General features: G+C 61.2%; 1 protein-coding gene across 29 annotated transcripts in view; it reads right to left on the bottom strand.

The window, feature by feature from the left end:
• Positions 1-3,439: 3,439 nt before the first annotated feature.
• The window catches only part of NCOR2 (nuclear receptor corepressor 2), a 215,037-nt gene continuing 198,867 nt past the window's right edge, over positions 3,440-19,609 (bottom strand). For 9 of the 29 annotated variants that reach the window (XM_074355898.1, XM_074355895.1, XM_074355901.1 and 6 more), the window contains 15 exons: positions 19,164-19,385; positions 18,430-18,681; positions 17,516-17,665; positions 17,253-17,390; positions 16,948-17,164; positions 14,236-14,777; positions 12,866-13,087; positions 12,573-12,718; positions 11,887-12,080; positions 10,848-10,997; positions 10,126-10,271; positions 9,297-9,350; positions 6,407-6,628; positions 5,168-5,347; positions 3,440-4,606 (listed from right to left, as the gene is read on the bottom strand). In XM_074355898.1, coding sequence (XP_074211999.1) covers positions 4,425-4,606; positions 5,168-5,347; positions 6,407-6,628; positions 9,297-9,350; positions 10,126-10,271; positions 10,848-10,997; positions 11,887-12,080; positions 12,573-12,718; positions 12,866-13,087; positions 14,236-14,777; positions 16,948-17,164; positions 17,253-17,390; positions 17,516-17,665; positions 18,430-18,681; positions 19,164-19,385 — 3,017 coding nt within the window. In that variant the 3' untranslated portion in view covers positions 3,440-4,424. Of the gene's footprint in view, positions 4,607-5,167; positions 5,348-6,406; positions 6,629-9,296; positions 9,351-10,125; positions 10,275-10,847; positions 10,998-11,886; positions 12,081-12,572; positions 12,719-12,865; positions 13,088-14,235; positions 14,778-16,947; positions 17,165-17,252; positions 17,391-17,515; positions 17,666-18,429; positions 18,682-19,163; positions 19,386-19,609 lie in introns of all 29 variants that reach the window. The other 20 variants (XM_074355911.1, XM_074355914.1, XM_074355920.1 and 17 more) reach the window with 13 other exon arrangements.

Here is a 19,609-nt window from a genome sequence, read left to right as displayed (position 1 = left end):
AAAAACAAACTCGTTTCCTCAGATGCACGTCCTTAGCCTCCAGAATGGCCAGGGGGCCCTCCCGCCAGCTGCCGCCCATCAAATCAGCTTATTCCCCTGATACGCGAACAAGATTCACTCTTGCCGCCGCCTGGCGTTTTCCCCTCCTCCTCCTCTCCTTTCCTAGCAAACCTGTTTTTGGCTTTGTTCCTTGCCTCGTTCCACTGTCTGGCCCCCGCACAGGTGGGTTACACGGTGTCTGCAGAACTAAACAGCCCCTCCGTGAGTGACTCGTCACCGCAATACGTTCTCATTTTGCGGATGGGGAAACCAAGGCACAGAGGGTTCAAGGACTTGGCCATTAAGTGGCAGCTGGCTCCACAGTCCCCCCTTACCCGCACGCTACATGGCCCCCTAGCCCGCCCTCCGAGTGGCCTGGCCCCGCCCCCCCTCCCTGGGGTAAGGGGGGCTCTGTCCTGACCTTCTCTGCCAGCCCACCCGCCATCTTGCCCCGCACCGTCCTCCTGGCCTGTTTCTCCTTCAACCCGTCCAGCACTCCTGCAAGCCAACGCCGCCTCGATTTCAGAAAACCAGCAAATCACTACTGGGCACTGGCTTGTTCTGTCTCAGAAATTCCAGGGTCCCCCGACTTACCTCCAGCCACCCAGGGCTCCTGAACGCCCCCGGCTGGGTCTCACCGCCCCCTCCCCAGCCTGTGCCCACACACGTTCCTTCCACTCAGCGCCTGCCTCCCCCAAGAACTGCCGCCTCCCGGGAGCCACCCTGACGGCTCCGGTTCCGGGTCTGCATCGCCTGGCCCCCGCAGGGCTTGTCCTGCGCCAACCGCAGTGCCTTGGGGGCCAGCCCGCTCCCGCCCTCCCTGCAGGCAGCTCTTCAGGCTGGGGGCCGGGGCTCCCTCCTGCAGAGTCTTGTGCCCTTACTGGAGGCCTCCTGGCCAGTGAGAAGCCAAGGGGCCAGGGGCCAGCCCCGACCTTGGGCTCCACACCCCCCCCCCCCACCAGAACGAGGGCCGCAAACTACCTGCATTGGAAGCACCTGGGCTGCTTGACAGACACAGCTTCCCAGGCGTCACCCTGGACCCAGAGAATCATTTATAATAATCATTTATATTCTCTGGGTGGGGCCCAGGAATCTGCACTTTAACTAACTTCCCAACGTCCTAAGACACAGGGACATCAGCCTGTCCTGTACTTTACAAATCACGTTCTCACTTTCTGTTGAATCTGGTCCTCACAGTGTCAGCTCAGCTCAACACAGTCGCTGGGGATCAGTCAACAACGGAGGCCGGAAGAGCAAGACGAGCTCTGCTGTTGAGGGCTTCTGTCTGATAGCTGGCAGTGTGTTAGCGGAGACTGGGAGGGGAGAAAGATGGGGCGGGATGATGGGTTCTTAAAAGAGGTAATGCCCCAGCGGGGTTTTGAAGTGTGTTTAGGAGTTTTCCAGGGAGACGAGGGTCAGCGAATAGCATGGCTTTCATTTTAAGATGGAGCCAAACAAGATGGGAGTGGGATGAACCCTTTGGAGGCTGAGGACTGGCTGGTTGAGGCTGGAAGATGGTGAACCCTCCACAGGCACCAGGAGGCCGTGAGCGCTCCCTGCCCCTGGCAGACATCCCTGTGTTGGGCCTGTGCCGCTGTGTCAGAGTAGACAAGAGATGTGAAGTGGTGTCAATTCTGAGGCCACAGAGACAGGGGGCTGGCAGAGACGACCATGTGGGCTGAGACTTGTGTCCCTACGCCCAGATCACTCTGGACTGACCACAGCTGAGGGAGCTGCCGTGGGTTCCTGGGTGGCACAAGCATGCACGGCCAGCCCTTGGTGGCTGGTGTGGCTAGCACAATCTGACCCATCCTGGATTCCAGGTGGGGGCTGGCCTGCACCCTGGATGGAGGGAGTCCCACCCAGGGCAGGGCCCTTTGCTGGCCCAACACTGCCACCTGCCTGCCAGCATCAGGACTACAGCCTAGGCGCCAGGCTGAGCCCTGTGGAGCTCAAAGCACTCTGCTCATTTCGCCTCAAGGCACAGGCTTCCAGAATAAACTGAGCACCAGGGAGGCCGTGCAGGGTCCCTGGAGGACATAGCATGCTCCCACTGCCCGGGTCCCCAGCCTGGGCAGACGGGGTGCTCAGCTGGCCTGGGCGCTGGGCACCACCGGGGCGGTGGCTGGGCAGAGGCTGGGTGCTGGGCACTACCAGTGCGGAGGCTGGGCAGAGGCTGGCAATTTCTGCCTCCAGCAGGCCCTAGCGGTCTCCTCTGCGGACCCCCCATGCTGCGGGGGTCGTCCCTAGGGTGCTGAACATGTGGCTGCCACCTGACGCCTGGTGGGGGGGGGGCCTAGGGCTATGGCCATCCTTACCAGTGAGGCCCCACCAGATTCCTAGAGGCTTCAGGTGCATGAACACTGTCCCCTTGGCCAGACATGCCGGCCTCCCGGGAGCTGACGGGGCCCAGGTGACCCCTCTCTGGGTACTTGAGGTCGTGTGTGCCAGGTGGGTGGAGAGGTCAGTGCCCCTGGGTGCCTGGGCCAAGAAGCTGAGAGATGGGCATGGGGGTGGAGCCCAGAACCATGGGGCCCGCGGGCTTAGCATGACTGCAACCAAAAGAATCCCTACTTTGCAGACTGCCTTGTGGGGGTCACCCTTTTAGTTCAAGACCTGGGAGGGGCAGAGAGCCCCCTCCCACACTCCTCAGGGCACCCAAAGGTTCCAGGATCCTGCAATCCAGGTCCACCTCCCAGGGCAGATCCAGGACTCAGCACAGCGGCCTGAAGTCTTCCAAGGGGGCACCATCTCCTGGCTGCCAGGTGTCTACACGCTGGGCCAGCCCTCGGGCCGTGGCCCAGCCCCACACCCTGCAGAGGGAGCCCAGGGTCCCTCACGCCACAGGGCACGGCTGACCTTGACTCAGCTGGTGGAGGTGCTCTGACCTCTGCTTGGAGAGGTGGGCGGGCATCAGAGGCCACATGCAGGCTACCAATACCCCCAGCGCCGAGGGGTAGCTGAGAGGCAGCTCTGGGGCTGCCAAAACCTGCCACCTGCAGGGGCCTTTCAGGAGCAGCGCCCGGGGACAAAGGCCTTCCTCCTGGGCAAACAGGCAGCAGCCACCACGCAGGGAGCCACAGCACACGCCCCCCTCTACTGCCGGCCTCGCCAGAACGCCTCTGACAGTTAAGAACTGATGATGCCCACCTCAGACACCACCAACACGAGTGTGATCACGCACCCTCCCCGATACTCTCCCCACGGGGGTGGCTGTTCAATGTCCGCACAGTGACATCCTCACTGTGGGTATGTGTTCGCCCGCAAGGGGGACGAGTCTGGTGAGTCAGGGGATGTGTCCCTGAGCCCTCCCCCCAGGGGTACACTCCCACCGCCCCCCTCCGCAAGTCATCTGCCCTCCTGGCTGGCCGGTCCGAGGGAGAGAAGAAGCCTCTGTAACTCGAGTATAAGTCGCTTTTTAATGAGAACAACGTGTGTAAATGACAGGACGCCACCGCCGTGCGCAGATGGCGGTCACAGAATACCCATCAAATTCATTCTGCCCAAGGAAGGAAGGGAGGGAGGACGCAGGGGGGCTTGCGAGCGGGCAGCCCCTGCCCCCCTGCTCCTGCGGATGATGGGGTCACTGACTGTCGGCCTGCACACGCCTCCTGAACGGTAAGCAGAGATCGAAAGCACAGCAGCAATAATACTGGGTAAGTCCTTCCTTGCGTAAAACATCTGAATTAATTCATTGAAGGTATCAAAAATATACCCTGTAAACCAATACATCATTTACACCTGCCTTTCCTTCCCACCGCTGCGGCAACGATGTGTGAAAAAAACAGTCCGGTTCCTCAGAGCATCCGCTCGCCCCAGGCCGCACCTGGCCCTTTCGCCTGCCCATCTGGCCTGACTTGGTTTCCAGCGGTCTCGTTGACTGGCGCAGCCCATGGGGACCGGGACGAGAGTGCCGGGGGCTGGACAGGGCCTGTGTCCGTCTGTCCAGAGTACTAAGCGGGATGGGGGCGGAGGGAGGATGCGGGGGGCTGCTAGCTCAGTTTAGACTTTGGTTCCAAATGCGTTAAGGGGGGAGGCAGTGGCGTGGGAGGTGCGTGGTCGTCCTGCTTTGGGTCCCTGGCCGCCCCGGCTGCGTGCGTGTGGCCGCCACACACCTGCCGCGCCCCCTCCCTGACCCCTCCCCTCCCGAGCACCAGGTAAACATCCCCTGAGTAAGGTCACTGCACAGGGCCAGCCGGGGCGGGAGTCGTAGTTAAGGCTTTAGACAGGCAAGGATGCCAGCTCTGGACGGATGGACAGACGGGCGCACAGGCAGATTCAGGGGCTCCTTCCTCGGTTGGGGGAGTCGGCAGCCGCCCGGCTCCTTGCCTGGCTGCTCTGGTCGCTCGCTGGGCCCTGGCGCCGCCCCCACCCCGTGCTGACCGTCACTCGCTGTCGGAGAGCGTCTCGTACTGTGAGCAGAGCAGCGGCTTGGGCTCCTCGTCCCAGGCGTGGTGGGGGCCGGCCAGGGGCCCGCTGCCCGCGGGGAGGCCAGGTGGGGGTGGGGAGGCCATGACCCCCGCCTGCAGCCGCATGATCAGCGGGTTGTAGGGAAACGGCGTGGAACCTGCCGGAAAGATGGGGAAAGACGCCCGGGAGGCCCCAGTGAGCTGGGCAGCCCCCATGGGCCACCACCTACAGAACTGGGGCCTTGGCCTCCTGCGACCCCATCACCTTCTAACTGCCGGTAGGTGTCTCCAGCTGCCCGCCTCTCCTTTCCTCCAGCGCTCACACTGGCTTCGTGCCCGGCCACCTGTCGCTGCACCAGCAGGAGCCCCCTCCCTGTTCACGCCACTGCCGCTGGGGTCTGCTCTGCAGCCAAGGGACCGCTCAAACCTGCAGTTGCCCCACTTAAGTCCCCAGGGGCCTCCTTGCGCTCTCAAGAGAAAGCAGAGGGCTCCTTTGTGACCCGCTGAGCCCGTGGGAACGACCCCTGCCATGGCCCTTTCTCTCTACTTCCTGGGTCCTTTGTTCCCTCTCTGATCGCACCCTTTCCCTCTGCCCGGGCCCTGACGAGAAGCGCTGACAGCTCAGCTCCGCCCACGGGGCGGGCACGCAGCCCCCTGACGATGCGTGTATCCCACAGGCGACGGCCCCGTGGGCCCACCTGCCCACCCCTGGAGCCCACCTGCGGAGGAGGGCCGGTCCTCCCACACACGGTTGGTGAGCGGAGTCCGGCGGTTGCAGTCACCCTCCGAGTGCACCGAGGAGACGGAGGGCGGCCTGTCCCCAGACGCCAGGCCTGGGGCCGGAGACTTGGCTTTTCGACTGCTGGGTCTGCCAGAGACTTTGGCCTTCCCGCCGCCACCTGCAGGGGGACACGTGGGAAGGGGCCACGTTGGACCATGAGGACAGTGCTCACGCTGTGGGGTGGGGGGTGGTTGAGGCCCTGGCCGCCTGCTTCCCAGGCCCCCCATGGAGGGAGAACAGCAGCTCGACCCGGGGAGCCAAGGAAGTCGACCAGACGGCCAGACCCAGCCATGAGGCTGGATCCTGCAGGGGTTCCTACTAGGGGAGGGGGTACGACTACTTGCAAACCCCCTGAGGCTGCCCTGAGGCTGATACCCCAAGCGTGGAGCTGCAGGCCTCTAGCTGGACCCTGACCACTGCCTCAGGACTAAGCCAGGACTGGGAGGCTGCAGGCCCGCTGCAGAGAAGCCAGGACCCCTGGGGCCAGGCCTGGGCCTCCACGAAGTCCAGAAACTCCCTGGGGCCACAGCATCCAGGTCAGAAAAATGGGCCCAAGATCTCCCTGCCTGGCCCTTGCTCTGATCTGCAGTGTTGACTGGGAACCCAGGGCAGGGGGAGCTGGCTCGTCTGTCTTCCCTGACTCATCTGAGTTTGGGGCTGGCACATAGACACCAGTCTCCTCCCATCGCGCCTAAGACCAGCCATGGACACGCGTGGTGACCCGAAACGACACTGAGCACCCCCCGCCCTGACTGCTGTGAGCCCAGGGGTCCCCTGGATCCACACAGGGAAGGTGGGTCCTCACTCCAGCCTGATCTGCCCCAAGGAGACACAAGATGGGCCCCAGGACGCGGGCATCCCGGGACCTGTGTCCAGCAGGGGAGGAAGGCAGGGCAGGGCTTGGGCAGCGGCATGAGTGTTTTTAGAAAAGCGGCAGCTCCCTCGGGCCCAGTGGGCGAGGGCGGACCGGGGCGATGCGGACACTGGAGGGTGCCCGCCCAGCTTGGGATCAGCCAACTCCAGAACCACGTCAAACACGCACAAAAATCAAGTCACAAGCTCCAAAGCTGGAGGGGGTTGGTCAGAGGAACGCGGAGGAGGGAGGATTAATGACACCGGGGTGGGAACAGACGGGGCGGGTGGGGCTGGAGGGCCAAGGCGGAGGAGGCCTGCAGACCTGGCGAGGTGAGTGCGTGTTCACTCCGTCCGTCAGCAGCGGTTATGGGCATAGCAGCGGGCAGGCTGGCACTGGCATTCAGAGGGTTAAAAGCATTGGCGCTGAGCGGGTGCTCCTCCCACTGATCATATTTACCCATGAGCGCCTTTCTAATAATGGCCTCCAGCCCCATGTTGGTGCTGGCATGCTCCTGCACCGCCTGGCTTCTGCAGGTCATAAGGCCTGGGAGAGAGACACACACACAAAGGGGCCAGGAGGGGCCAGAGGACAAGGGGAGAGGGAGAGAGAAAAGCAGAGAGGGAGGGAGGGAGGAGAAGAGAGAATACACAGTGAGCACATTTCGGCAAAGCAACGTTTCTTGATTTCCCTGTCTTCCCCCCGGAATTTTCCTGCAGGGGGATGGGGACAGGGGGCTCCCTCTGACTTGGGCCCTGGCAGCTCTTAGGAACTCCTTGGGGGAGGTGGGGTTGGGGGGTTAGATGACCACCCCCCAAGCCTCATTCCTACTCTGCCCTCTGGGAAATCAGAGCCCCTGCTGGCCCCCTATTCCCAGCTGGGGCTGCTTTTTTTTTTTTAATTCCAAGTGGCCTTGAAAAGAGGGAGTAGGGGCAGGATCAGAGGGTCGCCTTATTTGCTAGGAAACTAAGGCAAGGTAGAGCTCAGTACTGGGCATGGGGGGGTCCACCTTGGCTCCTGGGGGCCCCTGGGAGGCTGGGAGGGATGCTGACCAGACGGTCCTCCAGCTGCCCCCACCTGCGAGGCCTGGGACCCTCAAGCCCCTGCCTGCCCCCCAAGCTGGGCCTAACTCTCCTCCCGCCCCCCTCTCCCCGCCTGGGAGCCACGAGGAGAAAGAGGGTGCAGAGACGGACGGTGAGGTGGGGGTCGTAGCCATGCAGTTACGGTGCGTGTGCGGGGGACAGGGCAGAGCTGGAGACAGTGGCGTGGCCGCCCCCGGCCCGGCCACCCCGGCACAAAGTGGCCCGATCCGCAACGGTCCCCCACGGATCCTTCCAGACACCCGCTGCAAAGTTGTGTCAGTTAAACCTTTTCTGTTTACCAGGTTTTCTGTCTCTTTCTTGTGAACCATCCTGGGGGCTTTGCAAACCCTGGGGAATGTGCCTCTATTCGGCATTTTCTGTTAAACCACTTTGCTTTCAAAAATTGCCAACAAAGCTATCTGCCATCGGGCAAAATTTTCATGAATTTTAAAACTTCCGCTCTGAGCCAACTGTATGATTACCAAGTGGCTGAATGACGGGCTTGCCGACCCCCTAACTCATCTGTAAACTGGACTGCTGGCTCCTGGGACACTGGGAGCAACACGGCAGCTTCTAAAACTCATGTTTCCAAAGCGACTATTTGCCATCTACATTTTCTTTTTTTTCCTTTTAGTTTCAAACTCATGCACAGCCACAGGATGCCTCAACCTTTTTTTCAGCTATGTCCTGGCCACATTTCACTAGCACTTAAAAAAATAAAAATTTCCATCAAGAAAATGCAAAATCTCTAGCAGAGGTGAGTGCTGGGGACAGAAAAAAAAAAAAAAAAAAAATTATGATCCTACACACGAAAACACTGGGAAGTGGGGAAAAGATGTGAGGAAGACACGATGGTTCCTTGGCAGGTCAGTGTCCTAGCCATCACAGACGTTTACTGAGTTCCCATTCAAGGTCACGGGTCCGCGGTCTGACGGTCTAGACAGGAAGCTGATCATCTCCAGTCACAAAGCAGGAACTAAAGCAGCAGAGACCGGGGTCTGGGGAAATTTTTGTGTGTGGACTAAACTGCTTTGAAAAAAGTTGAATCTAATTTATATACAAGTTTTCACACAAATCTTTGTCGTCCTGTGTGAATTTCTACGTAAACACGCAGCTATGTGTCTAGTGCCTTGGTCAAGGTTTAGAACGTCCTGAAAACATTCATTTCCAACCATCTCATTGTTTCGGCCAAATTGCCTCCTCCTTGTTGCCTGAGGCTCAGCAAAGCCCCAGGTGTCTGGTCTCTGGGTGGATGGACATCGGGACCCCACTCAGCAGCCCCGCTGGCCCCCTGACAAAATCCAATAGCTGCCTTGTGCTCCTCACGTTCCCAGAGCTCAAGGCCTGTGCTGGCCCCGGGGAAGGCCAGCACATCCTCCGCTGCAGATGCCCCTGGCTCTTCCCATCTGCAGGCCTGCCCACGGAGGGCATCGGCCCCGTCTGCTCTGGGCTCAGCCCTTCACGCCAGACTCGCCAGGGCACTTCCCCACAGCCTCACCCCGTCCTTCTATGAAGGCTGCAGAAACACACAGTGTGGGCCCTACCAGAAGCTGGGGGTCCAACCCCAGAGGCTCCAAAACATTCGAGAAGGCTTAAGTTTTCCCTTAAAATTGTGTGTGAGTTTTACACCCACCCCTGTAATGCATCGGCTCTGCTTCCCCAGCCCCCTGGCTGGAATGTGCAAGGAAAACTAACGTTCTATCTATAAAAGATGCCCACGTGGACCCTGAGTGCAGCGTGCGTACGCACAGGCCCACTTCCCATCCACGCATTCAAACCTCCATCTGAGACCCCAGCAGACAAGCCAGGGAAGTTTCTGGATAGATGTGCGTGATTCTAATACTGTACTAGACGCACCAGGAGACCCTGGCAGTGAACTCCAGATAGAGACTCCTTGCCACTCTCGCTGGCCTTTGCATCCCCACTGCAGGGTTTTGTTTAGACCACAGGAGGGGACACGCTTGAATTAAGAAAGGTCGCCTGTCACCATGGCTACGGCTAGTGTGGGGTCCCGTTGACTCCCAAGGCCTCACTCCCAAGTCTCTTCCCAGGTCCAAACGCTCAGTGTGACCTGCCCGGGGCGCCCGACGACGGGGGAGGGGGAGGGCCGCGCAGCCCGGACAAGTGGTTACCTGCTCCGGTGATGGCTGGCATGTTGAAGATCTCTGTCCCGGGCTGGCCGATATCTGGAGGGGGCGATAAGATGGGTGAGACCTCTGGGCCCACAGGTCCTGAGGAATCACCTGCCCATTCCTGTCGCCTGTCTGGTGGAGGCAAGGCGCACCTCCTGGGAGCTTGTCAATGCAGACGGATTCAGCAGGGCTGGGGCAGGGCCTGAGATTCTGCATTTCCAACCAGCTCGCTGGGGCTGCTGACCTGCTGGCCCGTGCCCTGCACTTGGCAAGACCCTGAGCTGGACAAGCCTGGGCTGGTGACTATCTGCAAGGCCGTGACTCCAGCCCCAGAAGCAGAAAAGCCTCCGCAGGGCCCCTGAACTACCCTCAGCTAATGAGCTATCTGAGGCCCGGGATGGTGACGACCCTTCTTTCATTGGCTCACCCACTTGCGCATTCTCCTGAGGCATGCCAGGCACTGTGCTCAGCGGCAGCCGAGCTAAGCTAGGATTTATGCCCAGGAATCACATAAACAGGGGAGAGAAGTCCCACACGTGGCAGGCACCATGAACGGGGGACCCATGGGGCCCTTGTATGGGTGTGACCCCATCCCTGGTGCCCGGTATGGGGCTCAGCACAGACCACTGTGTGCCGGGCACCGTTCTGGGGGCCGCACTCTGTGCAGCCAGCACTGACAGCAAAAAGACACGGCCCAGGGCTCCCTGAGCGTGAGCTGAAGGGCCAGTGCGAGAGCTGGTCAGCAGGTGCGCCGGGCCGTGGGTTTCGCTGCCGTGCTGGCCCCCAGCCCCGCAGCCGCCCCCACCCCCGGGGAGGGGCGGACCCTTACTGTATTCGGGCTCGTTTCGGTTGTGGGTGTTCAGCTTCTTGTTGATCTCCTGTTTCTTGGATTTGACCATGGCCGAGTTGCTCTCGGTCAGCTTGCTAAAGAAGGCCGGCGGCTGGCTGGTATTGCCTGGAGATTTGGAGCCCATCCTGCTGTGAGGATCAGACACCCCAGGTCAGTTCATTCGGTGCTGAGCTTGCATACTCTTGATGAGGGGGCGCTCACCATCTGAGCTGTCTTAAAAATTCATCCTGTGCCTGCATCTCTCATCTCTTAGGGGCCACATCTGAAATCTCTGTCGTTCACCTATTCCTAGGTTCAGGGTATCTCTGGAGAGCTCAGCTGCCCTGGGGTGCAACACCTGTACACCTGCAACAGTCCAACCCCTGTAACGGGCCTTGGGAACCAAAGTGGACTCAGACCACACCCTTCCTGGAGGCCAGGCGGCCTGGCTTTGTTGTCTGCATTCGTCCCACCCCCGGGACCCACTTTGGTCCAGCACATTAGCTCTTTATTTCTCAGATCCTCAAATGCTGGCAACAGGGGCCCGGCCTGAACTGAGAGACCCCAGCCTAAGGCACGGGAAGCTACCGCTGAGGTCCCCCAGCTGCACCCCAAAGCTTCTGTCAAGCCCCCAACTGCACAGCAGTGGACCGAGGCTGCAGGTAGGCAAGAACCTGAGTCCTCAGCATCCCAGGACGGGGAGGGGGCTGTCATGAAGGTACCTGGGCTCCGCCTGCTCCCCGTCCCGGTACAGCAGCGGGTACATGGCGCTCCGGGGATGCCCGGGCTCTGCCATGCCCTCAGGCGGGGACACGGGCTCGATACCATCCTCACCACTGCCCAGGGCCGACGTCTTGCTTGGCTCTGGAGACCTGGGCGGAGAGAGGGCCCCAGCTGTGGTCAGAGCTCAGAGCTCCTGCTCTCGAAGGGGTGCATGGATGCACCCCTCTCTCCACTCCCTCTCCAAGCCCTGCCTCACTCTAAACCAGGGCTTCACGCGCTTCTCCTGTGAAGGGCCAGAGGGTAAGTATTTCAGGCGTTGTGTGCCACTTGTAGTCTCTGCTGTATTCTTTTTCATTTATTTTTATAACCTTTGAAAACACAAAACCATCTCTAGCTCCTGGACTACAAGAGAACAGGCTGTGGGCTGGATTTGGCCTGTGGGCAGTACTTTGTTGATCCCTGCCACACCCCATGCCAGGGACCCCACTGTTCCCCCAAAGACACTTGCTGTCTCCCACTTCTGTGCCCCACCAGAACGGCTTCTTCATCCTAGAGCTGGGGGCCCTGCCCGCTCCTCTCTGATCCCCGGCCTCCGGGGTAACCAGGAGTGTAAGTGCACGTGCATGCTGGGAGGCTGCTCTCAGACCACACAGCGCTGGCTCAGATCCCAGCTCCACCACTTACTGGCTGTGTCTCTGTGGGCAAGTGAATTCACTTCCCCATGCCTCAGTTTCTTCACCTGTGAAGTGGAGATAACATGCCTGCACTGCCTGGGGTTGTGGTGAGGATCCCGGTTAACAAGCGTGAGGCACTTAGCTCAGTGCCCGGACCCCAGAACGTGGTGTGCGTGTCAGCTGTCATCTCACAGCACTGTGACCTTGAGCAAACTGCCCAGTTTCCCCGAGTCTCAGTGTCTCATCTGCACAATGGCTCTGAGTGGGCCTCACACTTTGCTGAGCTCAACCCTCCCAAGGCAGACAACTGACGAGGGCCTAGCAGTGCCCAGCAAGGGGCACCTTGCCTCCCTCCCCCACTCACCTCTTGCCCCCTTCACTGTGGGGCGAGCCACGGGCTGGGGCGCCATGGTCCGGGGGCGGGAGGTAGAGGTCGCTGGGTGGGCGGCGGAGGTCCAGGACGGGGCAGCTGGCTCCGGGGAAGGAGTAGAGGGGGGCGGGGAGGGGCGCGCTGAGCTGCTGGGGGTGGTGCCGCGTGTAGTCCTGCGTGATGACCTCCTGCAGCCCGAGGAGTAGGGGAGAGGTGCGGGGTCAGGGACCAGCCATCCCACCAGAACCTTCCGGGTGGGGTGAGGACTGGACTGAGCTTTGTGGGGCAGAACCCTGCGGCTGGGCTCCGGGCCCCCCATGTGCTTCGAGCCAGAACATAGCTGCCTCAATGCCCCCAAGTGCATGGCAAGGGGGTCGGCCAGGGTCTCAAACTGGGCCCCGAGATAGGTGGGACTCCACTGGCCAGCGTAAGTAAGATGTGAATCGTGGGCTGGGGCACCTACGGCTCCATCCGCTGGATGAGGGGACAGCTACAGCAGCTGAGTTTGAGATTCTGGAACCCCTGGCGTGGTTTGTCCTCGCCAAGCCCCAGATCCCTGGTTCACCCCACCAGGACTCAAGTTTACCCACCAGACTGTGTGTGGACCCCCCCCCCCTCAGGGCCCGGCCCCACCCCAGGTGCAAAGGCAATGAGGAGGAGGGCACAGAAGGGGTAGTTACACTGATATGCTGAGCCAGGGTGACCACCCGCTGGTGACCTTTGACCCCGGGAGTGGTCTGGAGCAGTGGGCTGGACGAGGGCTGGCTCTCGGGCAGCGGCCGCAGGTGTGGGAGGTGTGCAGCCTCACCGCCGAGCTTCCCTGGGCCTGTGGGCAGAGCAGAGCTGGTCAGAGGGTGGCTGGGATGGGCGCGGCGCGAGCTCAGCAGGGCTGCCGTCCTCAAGCCCCAGCTCTGCCCTCTGAGCTGTGGGGCAGGGCCAATCCCTCCACCTCCGAGCACCTCGGTCTCCCCACCTGTGCCATGGGGCGACAGCTGTCCCTGCTTCACGGGGCTGTGGTGGGTGGGGGCGCAGGGCAGGACCCCACCTGGCTGCTTGTGCCGCAGGTCCCCCTCCAGGTGGCTCTTGTCGAGCTCCTCCAGGTGCTTGGGGAGCCCCTTGTCGTGGGTCAGGCTGGGTGAGCTCACAGGGCTGACGGGCTCTACCCCGTCGGGGCTGTAGCTGCCGCCGTGGTAACCTGCAGCAGGGTGAGGTGGCGAGTCAGGCAGGCGCGGGGACTCAGGGCCAAGGCTGCCCCTCCCAGCCCGCCCTCCCATGCTGGTTGGGGCCCCAGGGCCGGAGTAGGGGGGTATTTGGGCGGACGGAGAGAGGGAAAAGAGCCAGAGTGGCGGCTACTGCCTGGCCAGGGGTGGGGGTGAACCGAGAAAGGAGGGTAAGGGTGCTGCAGGGAGAGAGAGGATGGTAAAGAGATGGGTGGAGAAAACACGCAGAGAATGAGACACACAGGTTGAGGGAGATGGAGGGAGGCCCAGGGAGAGTGAGAGGTGGATGGCAACACAGATGGAAAAAGGGACAGGGACAGAGGCAGACCCAGGTTGTGGGGGCTGGGGGTGGAGTGAGATGGGGGAGGATGAGTCTCTGGGAAGGGGGTGTGGGGACAGCGGATGGGTGGTGAAGGAGTGATGTCAGTGCGGGGGGTGGCAGGGAGTGAGACTAAGGTCCCAGTGCCCCTGCCCGGGCCGCAGCCCCCGCAGTCTCCCAGCCCCCCAGCCCCACCCCAGCACAGGGGAGTCCTAAGCTGGGGCTGGAGGTGAAAGGGAAGCACGGAAGAACCCCGTTTCCTCCGGGGATGCTGGCTGGTGGGTCAGCAAGAAGATGTGGGGCCAGGTCATCCCCAAGACTCCCTCATGACCTGGGCAGGACGCACGGGCCAGGTTCCCAGCTCCTCCTGGAAAGTGGGGGTGCCCCACTCTCCGTCTTCTCCCCACTGTATGCCTCGGGGGGTGTCCTCCAAACCACACACGGCAGCAGGCAAAGACATCAGCCTGAGCCCCTCTGCAGCCCCGCTCCCCAAACAAAGGCGCGAAGAGGGAGATGGGAGGCGTGGCTGAAGTCAAAATCACAGATCCATTCATTAAAGGAAAAAAGCGAAAATCCAAAAAAAAAAAAAATCATGATAAAACGATGTGCAAATGATGAGGTGCCCCCAGTCAGAGGGGGTGGGCGCAGCTGAGGAATCATCAGAGCGTGCAATCGACGAAGACGAGTTTCAAAACAAAATACCAAAACCAACAAAAAATGGGGGGGAAAAATAAAAAGCAGAGATCTGAAAATATCTTTAGGCCACAAGACGGGGTGGGTGGGCGGCGGGGCCGGAAGTCTTACCATCGCGAGGGGAGTCGTTGGCCAGCGAACCTCCTTCTCGCGGCCCTTTATCGTGAGCAATTTGACGCATGATTATCGCGTCTATGAAGGTGGCCGCTGTCAGGGTGGTCTTACCCAGAGAACGGAGTTCCAATTCCTGGATGGAAAAGGGTTTACTTTGAGTCTTTTCCCGGTGCAGGTCCGCGGCCGAGGCGGGCGGCGCCGGCTGGTCCGGGCTGGCGTGGTGGGGTGCGAGGCTCTTCGCTGGGGCGCGGGCGATGGCCGTGTGGCTGGAGCCGGGGAGTGCCAGGGGCCGGGGCTCGGAGCCCTTGCTGGGGGAGGAGGCGGGCTCCAGCCCTGTGCGGGCCGGGGGCTTGGCGAGGAAGGTGTGGCCGGTGTCCACTCGGGGCCGCTCGGGCCGGGCGACCCGCGAGGCCTCCTTAGGCAGCAAGACAGGCTCCATGAGGGTGGGGTAGACCCCGTCCAGGGTGCCGCCCAGCGGGCAGTGGGTGGTGGGAGGGAATGTGGCGGCCGGGCGGACAGGCGAGGAGGTGGAGGTGGACCTGAGGGAGGAGAGGAGGAGGGTGAGTGGTTGCGGGAGCCACAGCCGGGGGCCTATGAAACCGAGGTAGGGTCACCCCTCACTTCAACACCCTGATGAGTCCCCACTGCCCTGTAATAGCTCCCAAGGTCCCCACTGCACTGAGAGGAAACCCTCCTGACTGTGGCCCATGAGACCCCATGCAACACAACCCTACCTAGCCCATCCATCCAGCCCATCTGCCCAAAACTTTACTGAGCACCTCCTATACGTCAGGCACTGTTCTAGACCCTCAGGATATGGCAGTGAACGAAACAGACAAAAGTGCCATAGGTTCTGGGTGAGAAGACTCACTACACACAGTCACAGATAAATTAAACCCTTGTCGGTGTAGCAACAGCTCAAAAGCAACAGGCCTGGGCAGACAGCAAAGGAACTTTCGGGCAGGTGGTCAGAGGGTCTCTGAGGTAGCTGGCACACGAGCCAGGAGGAAGTGAGTGAGCCACGTGAAGAGGCAGGACACCAGGGCGAAGGCCGGGAGGGTGGGCCCGGATGTGTGGTTCGAGAAAGGTGGGAGTGACGTGAGCCGGGTGTTAGAGAAGGGGGCAGCAGGGCCCAGCTCTCCCACCTCGGACACCAGGGGACACACAGGGCTCCCTGACGTCCCTTCTGCCTGGAGCACTCTCCTCACCCCAGTAGGGCTGGCTCTGGCTACTCCTGAGAGTCCTTTGTCTCTTCCTCCAGGCAGCCTTCCCTGATTGCTGCCCTGGTCTAGACCTTAAGCCCCCAGAGGGCAGGGCTTGCATCAACTGTCACCTCGTCCCCCACCCCTAGCACAGGCCGACCAGGAAGAAGGAATGCACAGATGCACTCTCTCTGACCTTCACAGGGTTAGTGTAATTATCGCCTCTGCAGATGAGGAAACAGGCTTGGACGTGAGCTGGCCTGACCCCATCTCTTGTGGCCTGTCAAGCCCAGGGTTTCCACGAGGAAGGCCTGTGCTAGCCCCTAATCCCAGGGCTCTTACTCAGCTGCAGCGGGAAAGGGGCTTGATGTCCCTATTACTGCTGGTGTGGGGAACAAGGACCTGGTGTCTGATGACCGGCTCTAAGGGTCAGGTGCCTGTGTGCTGCATAACCGTTGGGGACCTGACTCAGGGCACAAAGCCGACGCTCTGGGGAAATGACATCATCATTTTTATAACTGGAAGGGTGGTAGGGAGGGTATGATTTAGAGCAGCAAGTGGAGGAACACTTAAATGAATGGACATTTCATTCTGGAAGAACCAGCCGCTTCAAAACAGGTCCCTGGGCAGGGAGGGTACGGGGAAAGCTCCCTTCCCCTGACAGGCAGCTCTGCCCACAGTCCTTGGGGATGAGGGGTTGGAGGTGGGTCACCAGAGGGGACTCTGGGGGGCACATATGGGGCCTGGGCAGCTCCTCTCATCTTTAGGGAAACTGGATTTTGTCTCCCAAGCAAGAGAGACACTATCTTCTCCCTATAGGGCCCTGCTGAGTTCTGGGAGGAACAGGAGAGTCCCTCACAGCCCTCCTTCTGCCTCTCCCTCTCCTTTCCACAGACCATTCCTGAACTCGACAACATACCAACGACTCACCCAAACCCCCACCCACCCATCCAATTCACCACCCGTCCACCCACCCACCTAACCAACCACCCATCCACCCACCCACCCACCCAACCCATCTATCTAGTCTCCCACCCACCTACCTCCTCACCCACCTAACCAACCATCCACCCACCCAACCCATCTATCTAGTCACCCACCCACCCACCTACCTCCTCACCCACCTAATCAACCATCCACCCACCCATTCATCTAGCTCAGGCACCCGTCTATCTACCACCAACCCACGTAAGCACCCACCCACTCACCTGGCATCCATCCACTTCCCACTGGTAATCTATTACCTACCCATCAGTCCATTCATCTATCCACCCACTCATCCATCTAACCCAATCACTTATCTCTTTACCTACCCACCCATCTACCTCCCAACTACTCACCTACCCACCCACCCGTCCTCTCATCTACTCATCCTCTACGCATCCAGCCCCATGCCCACCCACTACTCACCCTCCCGTCTGTCTCCCAACCCACCAGCACACTCATGTGTCCCCCACCTGTGTCCAGCGACCAGCCACCCAGCCGCCTGTCCCCTCCCAATGCCAACCTGGCCCACCTCAGGACCGTGGGCGTGCTGGGCTCCACGGAGGTGATGATGCCCTTCATGCCCGTGTTGTGCAGCACGCTGGGCCTCTGCTGGATGGCGTCCTGGGTCCGGGGAGAGATGGGCGAGTGCTGGTGGGAGTGGGAATGGGAGGCGGGGCGGCTGCTGCTGCCGCCCCCTCCCCCACCGCCACCGCCGCTGCCGCTGCTCTGCTCCGTTCCTGGGGGGCACAAGCCGCGGTATCAGAGGTGCGGGCCTCAGGCAGCCGCGGGAGCCCCGGGGCGCGGGCTGGGGGCTCGGAGTCCTACCAGGTCTCCAGATGGGCGCGTGCTCCACTGTGGTGGTGGACGTGAGGATGGACTTCTCCCGCTCCCGCTCCCGATCGCGCTCCCGGTCCCTCTCGGACGAGGATGTGGCCGTGGGTTTTGTCAAGTGAGTGGGGCCTCCTGGAAACCAAGGGCCTGCGGCTCAGCCCCGGGGACAAGGAAGGGCCCTGACCCTGTCTCCTCGGGTGGAACAGACAGGGCAAGACATCTACCTGAGGACACCAGAGCGGGGATGGGGGTGTCACCTGGGGAGAGCGGGGAGCTGCTGAGCCGGCTGCTGAAGTGCTGGGGTGCGGTGGGGAGGTAGGCGAGGCGGTCCATGGCGGTGGCTGGCGTGCCTGGTGTTGGGGGCACCAGCACAGGCAGGTGTGGCACTTGGGACAGGTCGATGATGCCTGCGAGAGGAGGTGGGGCCGGGGGCTGTAGCCACAGCAGGGGAGGGGGGCCAGGCTGCCTGCTGGCTGGACCACCCTAGCGGCGGAGCACCGAGTGCCTCCTGAGAAGCAGCACGGCCGGACGCCCCTCCTAGCCCCATAGGACCCTTCTCTGAATGCCATTCTCAGTCCCACCTCCCTTTGCGCCCAAGCCCTTAAGTGGGCGCGCTGCAGTCGGTGCCCACGCTCCTCGGTGAGCTCTTTTCACTCTTTCAGCCTCCAACCCTGCACGATCGGTTCCTTGTACTCAGTCCCCACCATCTGAAACACCTGGTACGACAACCCCCCAACCCCCAGCCGGAGCGCCAGCCGGACCCTGGCCGCAGTGCTTGTACTCGGCTGTTCTGGAAGGACACCCCAGGAGGACGACCTCCATACACACACGCAAAGCAACCACGGGCTGTTTGCCAGTCAGGGGAACCAGAAACGCAAGCAGCCTCACACTTCCATCTTTTTCTGTTTCTTTTCAACTCCAAGGACCCCACCCACAAGGGCACGCACAGGCACACCCCCGCCGGGTCTGCGTGTGCCCTCGGTGTGGTCACACGTCCCGGGCCTCTAAGGTGACCACACTCTCGCTGCCACAGCAAGAACAGGTGTCCACGCTTGGGCACACGTGTGTCCTGGGCTCTTGGGAAGCCTGGGCAGACCAGGAATAAGGCCACTCTGGGTGGAGGGGTGCTGCCTGCCCATCCGCCCGCCTGGCAGCACCCGGCTGCACCCACCTCGCGGGCCGGCGGCGTAGCTGAGTGCCAGCGCGGACTCGCGGGGGGACAGGCCGCGCAGCGCGTCGGCGCGCTGGGCCGCGGCGGCGGCCGCGTTGTGGTGCATCTGCTGCGAGGTGATGTAGTCATTGATGATTGTCTGCCGGTTCTCCAGCGCCGCCGTGTCCGGGTAGCCGCGGACGAGGTAGGGCGGGTACAGGTGTGGGTAGGTGGGGCTGGGAGCCAGGTGCCGGGGCAGGTAGTAGGCAGCGGCTGTCGGAGAAGGGGGCGAGGTCAGGCTGGCCCCCACTGTGGCCAGGAAGGCCCCCTGCCTGTCTGAACGGCCCCCACAGCCCCTCCCAACCCCCCCCCCCCACAAAACAGAACTGAGAGCCTAGAAGTAGAACAGCCCTTGCTCCCCAAAACACACGGGGGTGTGTCTTCTAGACAGCGTTCTCTGAAGTTCTCCCAAACACAGGGCATCCAAAATGCAGGTCAAATACCCAAGGCGGCATCCTTTTAAACAGATTTTCAGATCACGTCCATGTGGAGAGCGCTCACTCTTGAGCCCTCTGTTGATGCATTTGCAATTCTGCAGGCACTGGTAAGTTCCCCAGAAAAAGACAACCACTGAAACACATTCAACCCAGCATGTACCTCAGATTACTCTCCCCACCTAGCAGAGCCTCACTGACGCCTGAGGAGACCGTGGGTTACCCCTGATGCTGCAGGATCCTCTGGGGCCGGGTAATCACCTGCATCCAGAGGGATTCCGCGGGGTATGGAGGTGGGGTCGAAGGCCAGCGGGATGTGGCTGCGGTACAGGTCCACACCGCTCACGCCCCGGAGCAGGTGCTCATAGGGCGAGATGGGGTGGGGGTGGTGCTCAGGCACGGCGCTGTGCGGGGACTTGGCAATCTCACGGGGCGTTGACGTCAGCTTTCGATCCTGGGATGTCTTGCTGGATGAGAGGCTGCCTGTGGGGACGGGCCGAGTGGAGATGGCATTGGACCTCTGTGCCACAGCCGTCCCAGCCCACACATGGGGGCTGCCGAGGCTAGAGCTTATGGGAAGTCATTTGAGGGTGGGGTCTCTGGGATCCCTGGGGCCAGACCTCTCCATCCATTCATTTGCCTCTAGTTCATTTCTTCATTTACTCATTCACTTCTGTTTTTTAGTTCTTTAAAAAAGTTCATTCATT

The sequence above is a fragment of the Camelus bactrianus genome, chromosome 32 (assembly GCF_048773025.1).
Source record: "Camelus bactrianus isolate YW-2024 breed Bactrian camel chromosome 32, ASM4877302v1, whole genome shotgun sequence".
Classification (NCBI taxonomy): Eukaryota; Metazoa; Chordata; class Mammalia; order Artiodactyla; family Camelidae; genus Camelus; species Camelus bactrianus.
This window is presented reverse-complemented; position numbering and strand designations above follow the sequence as displayed.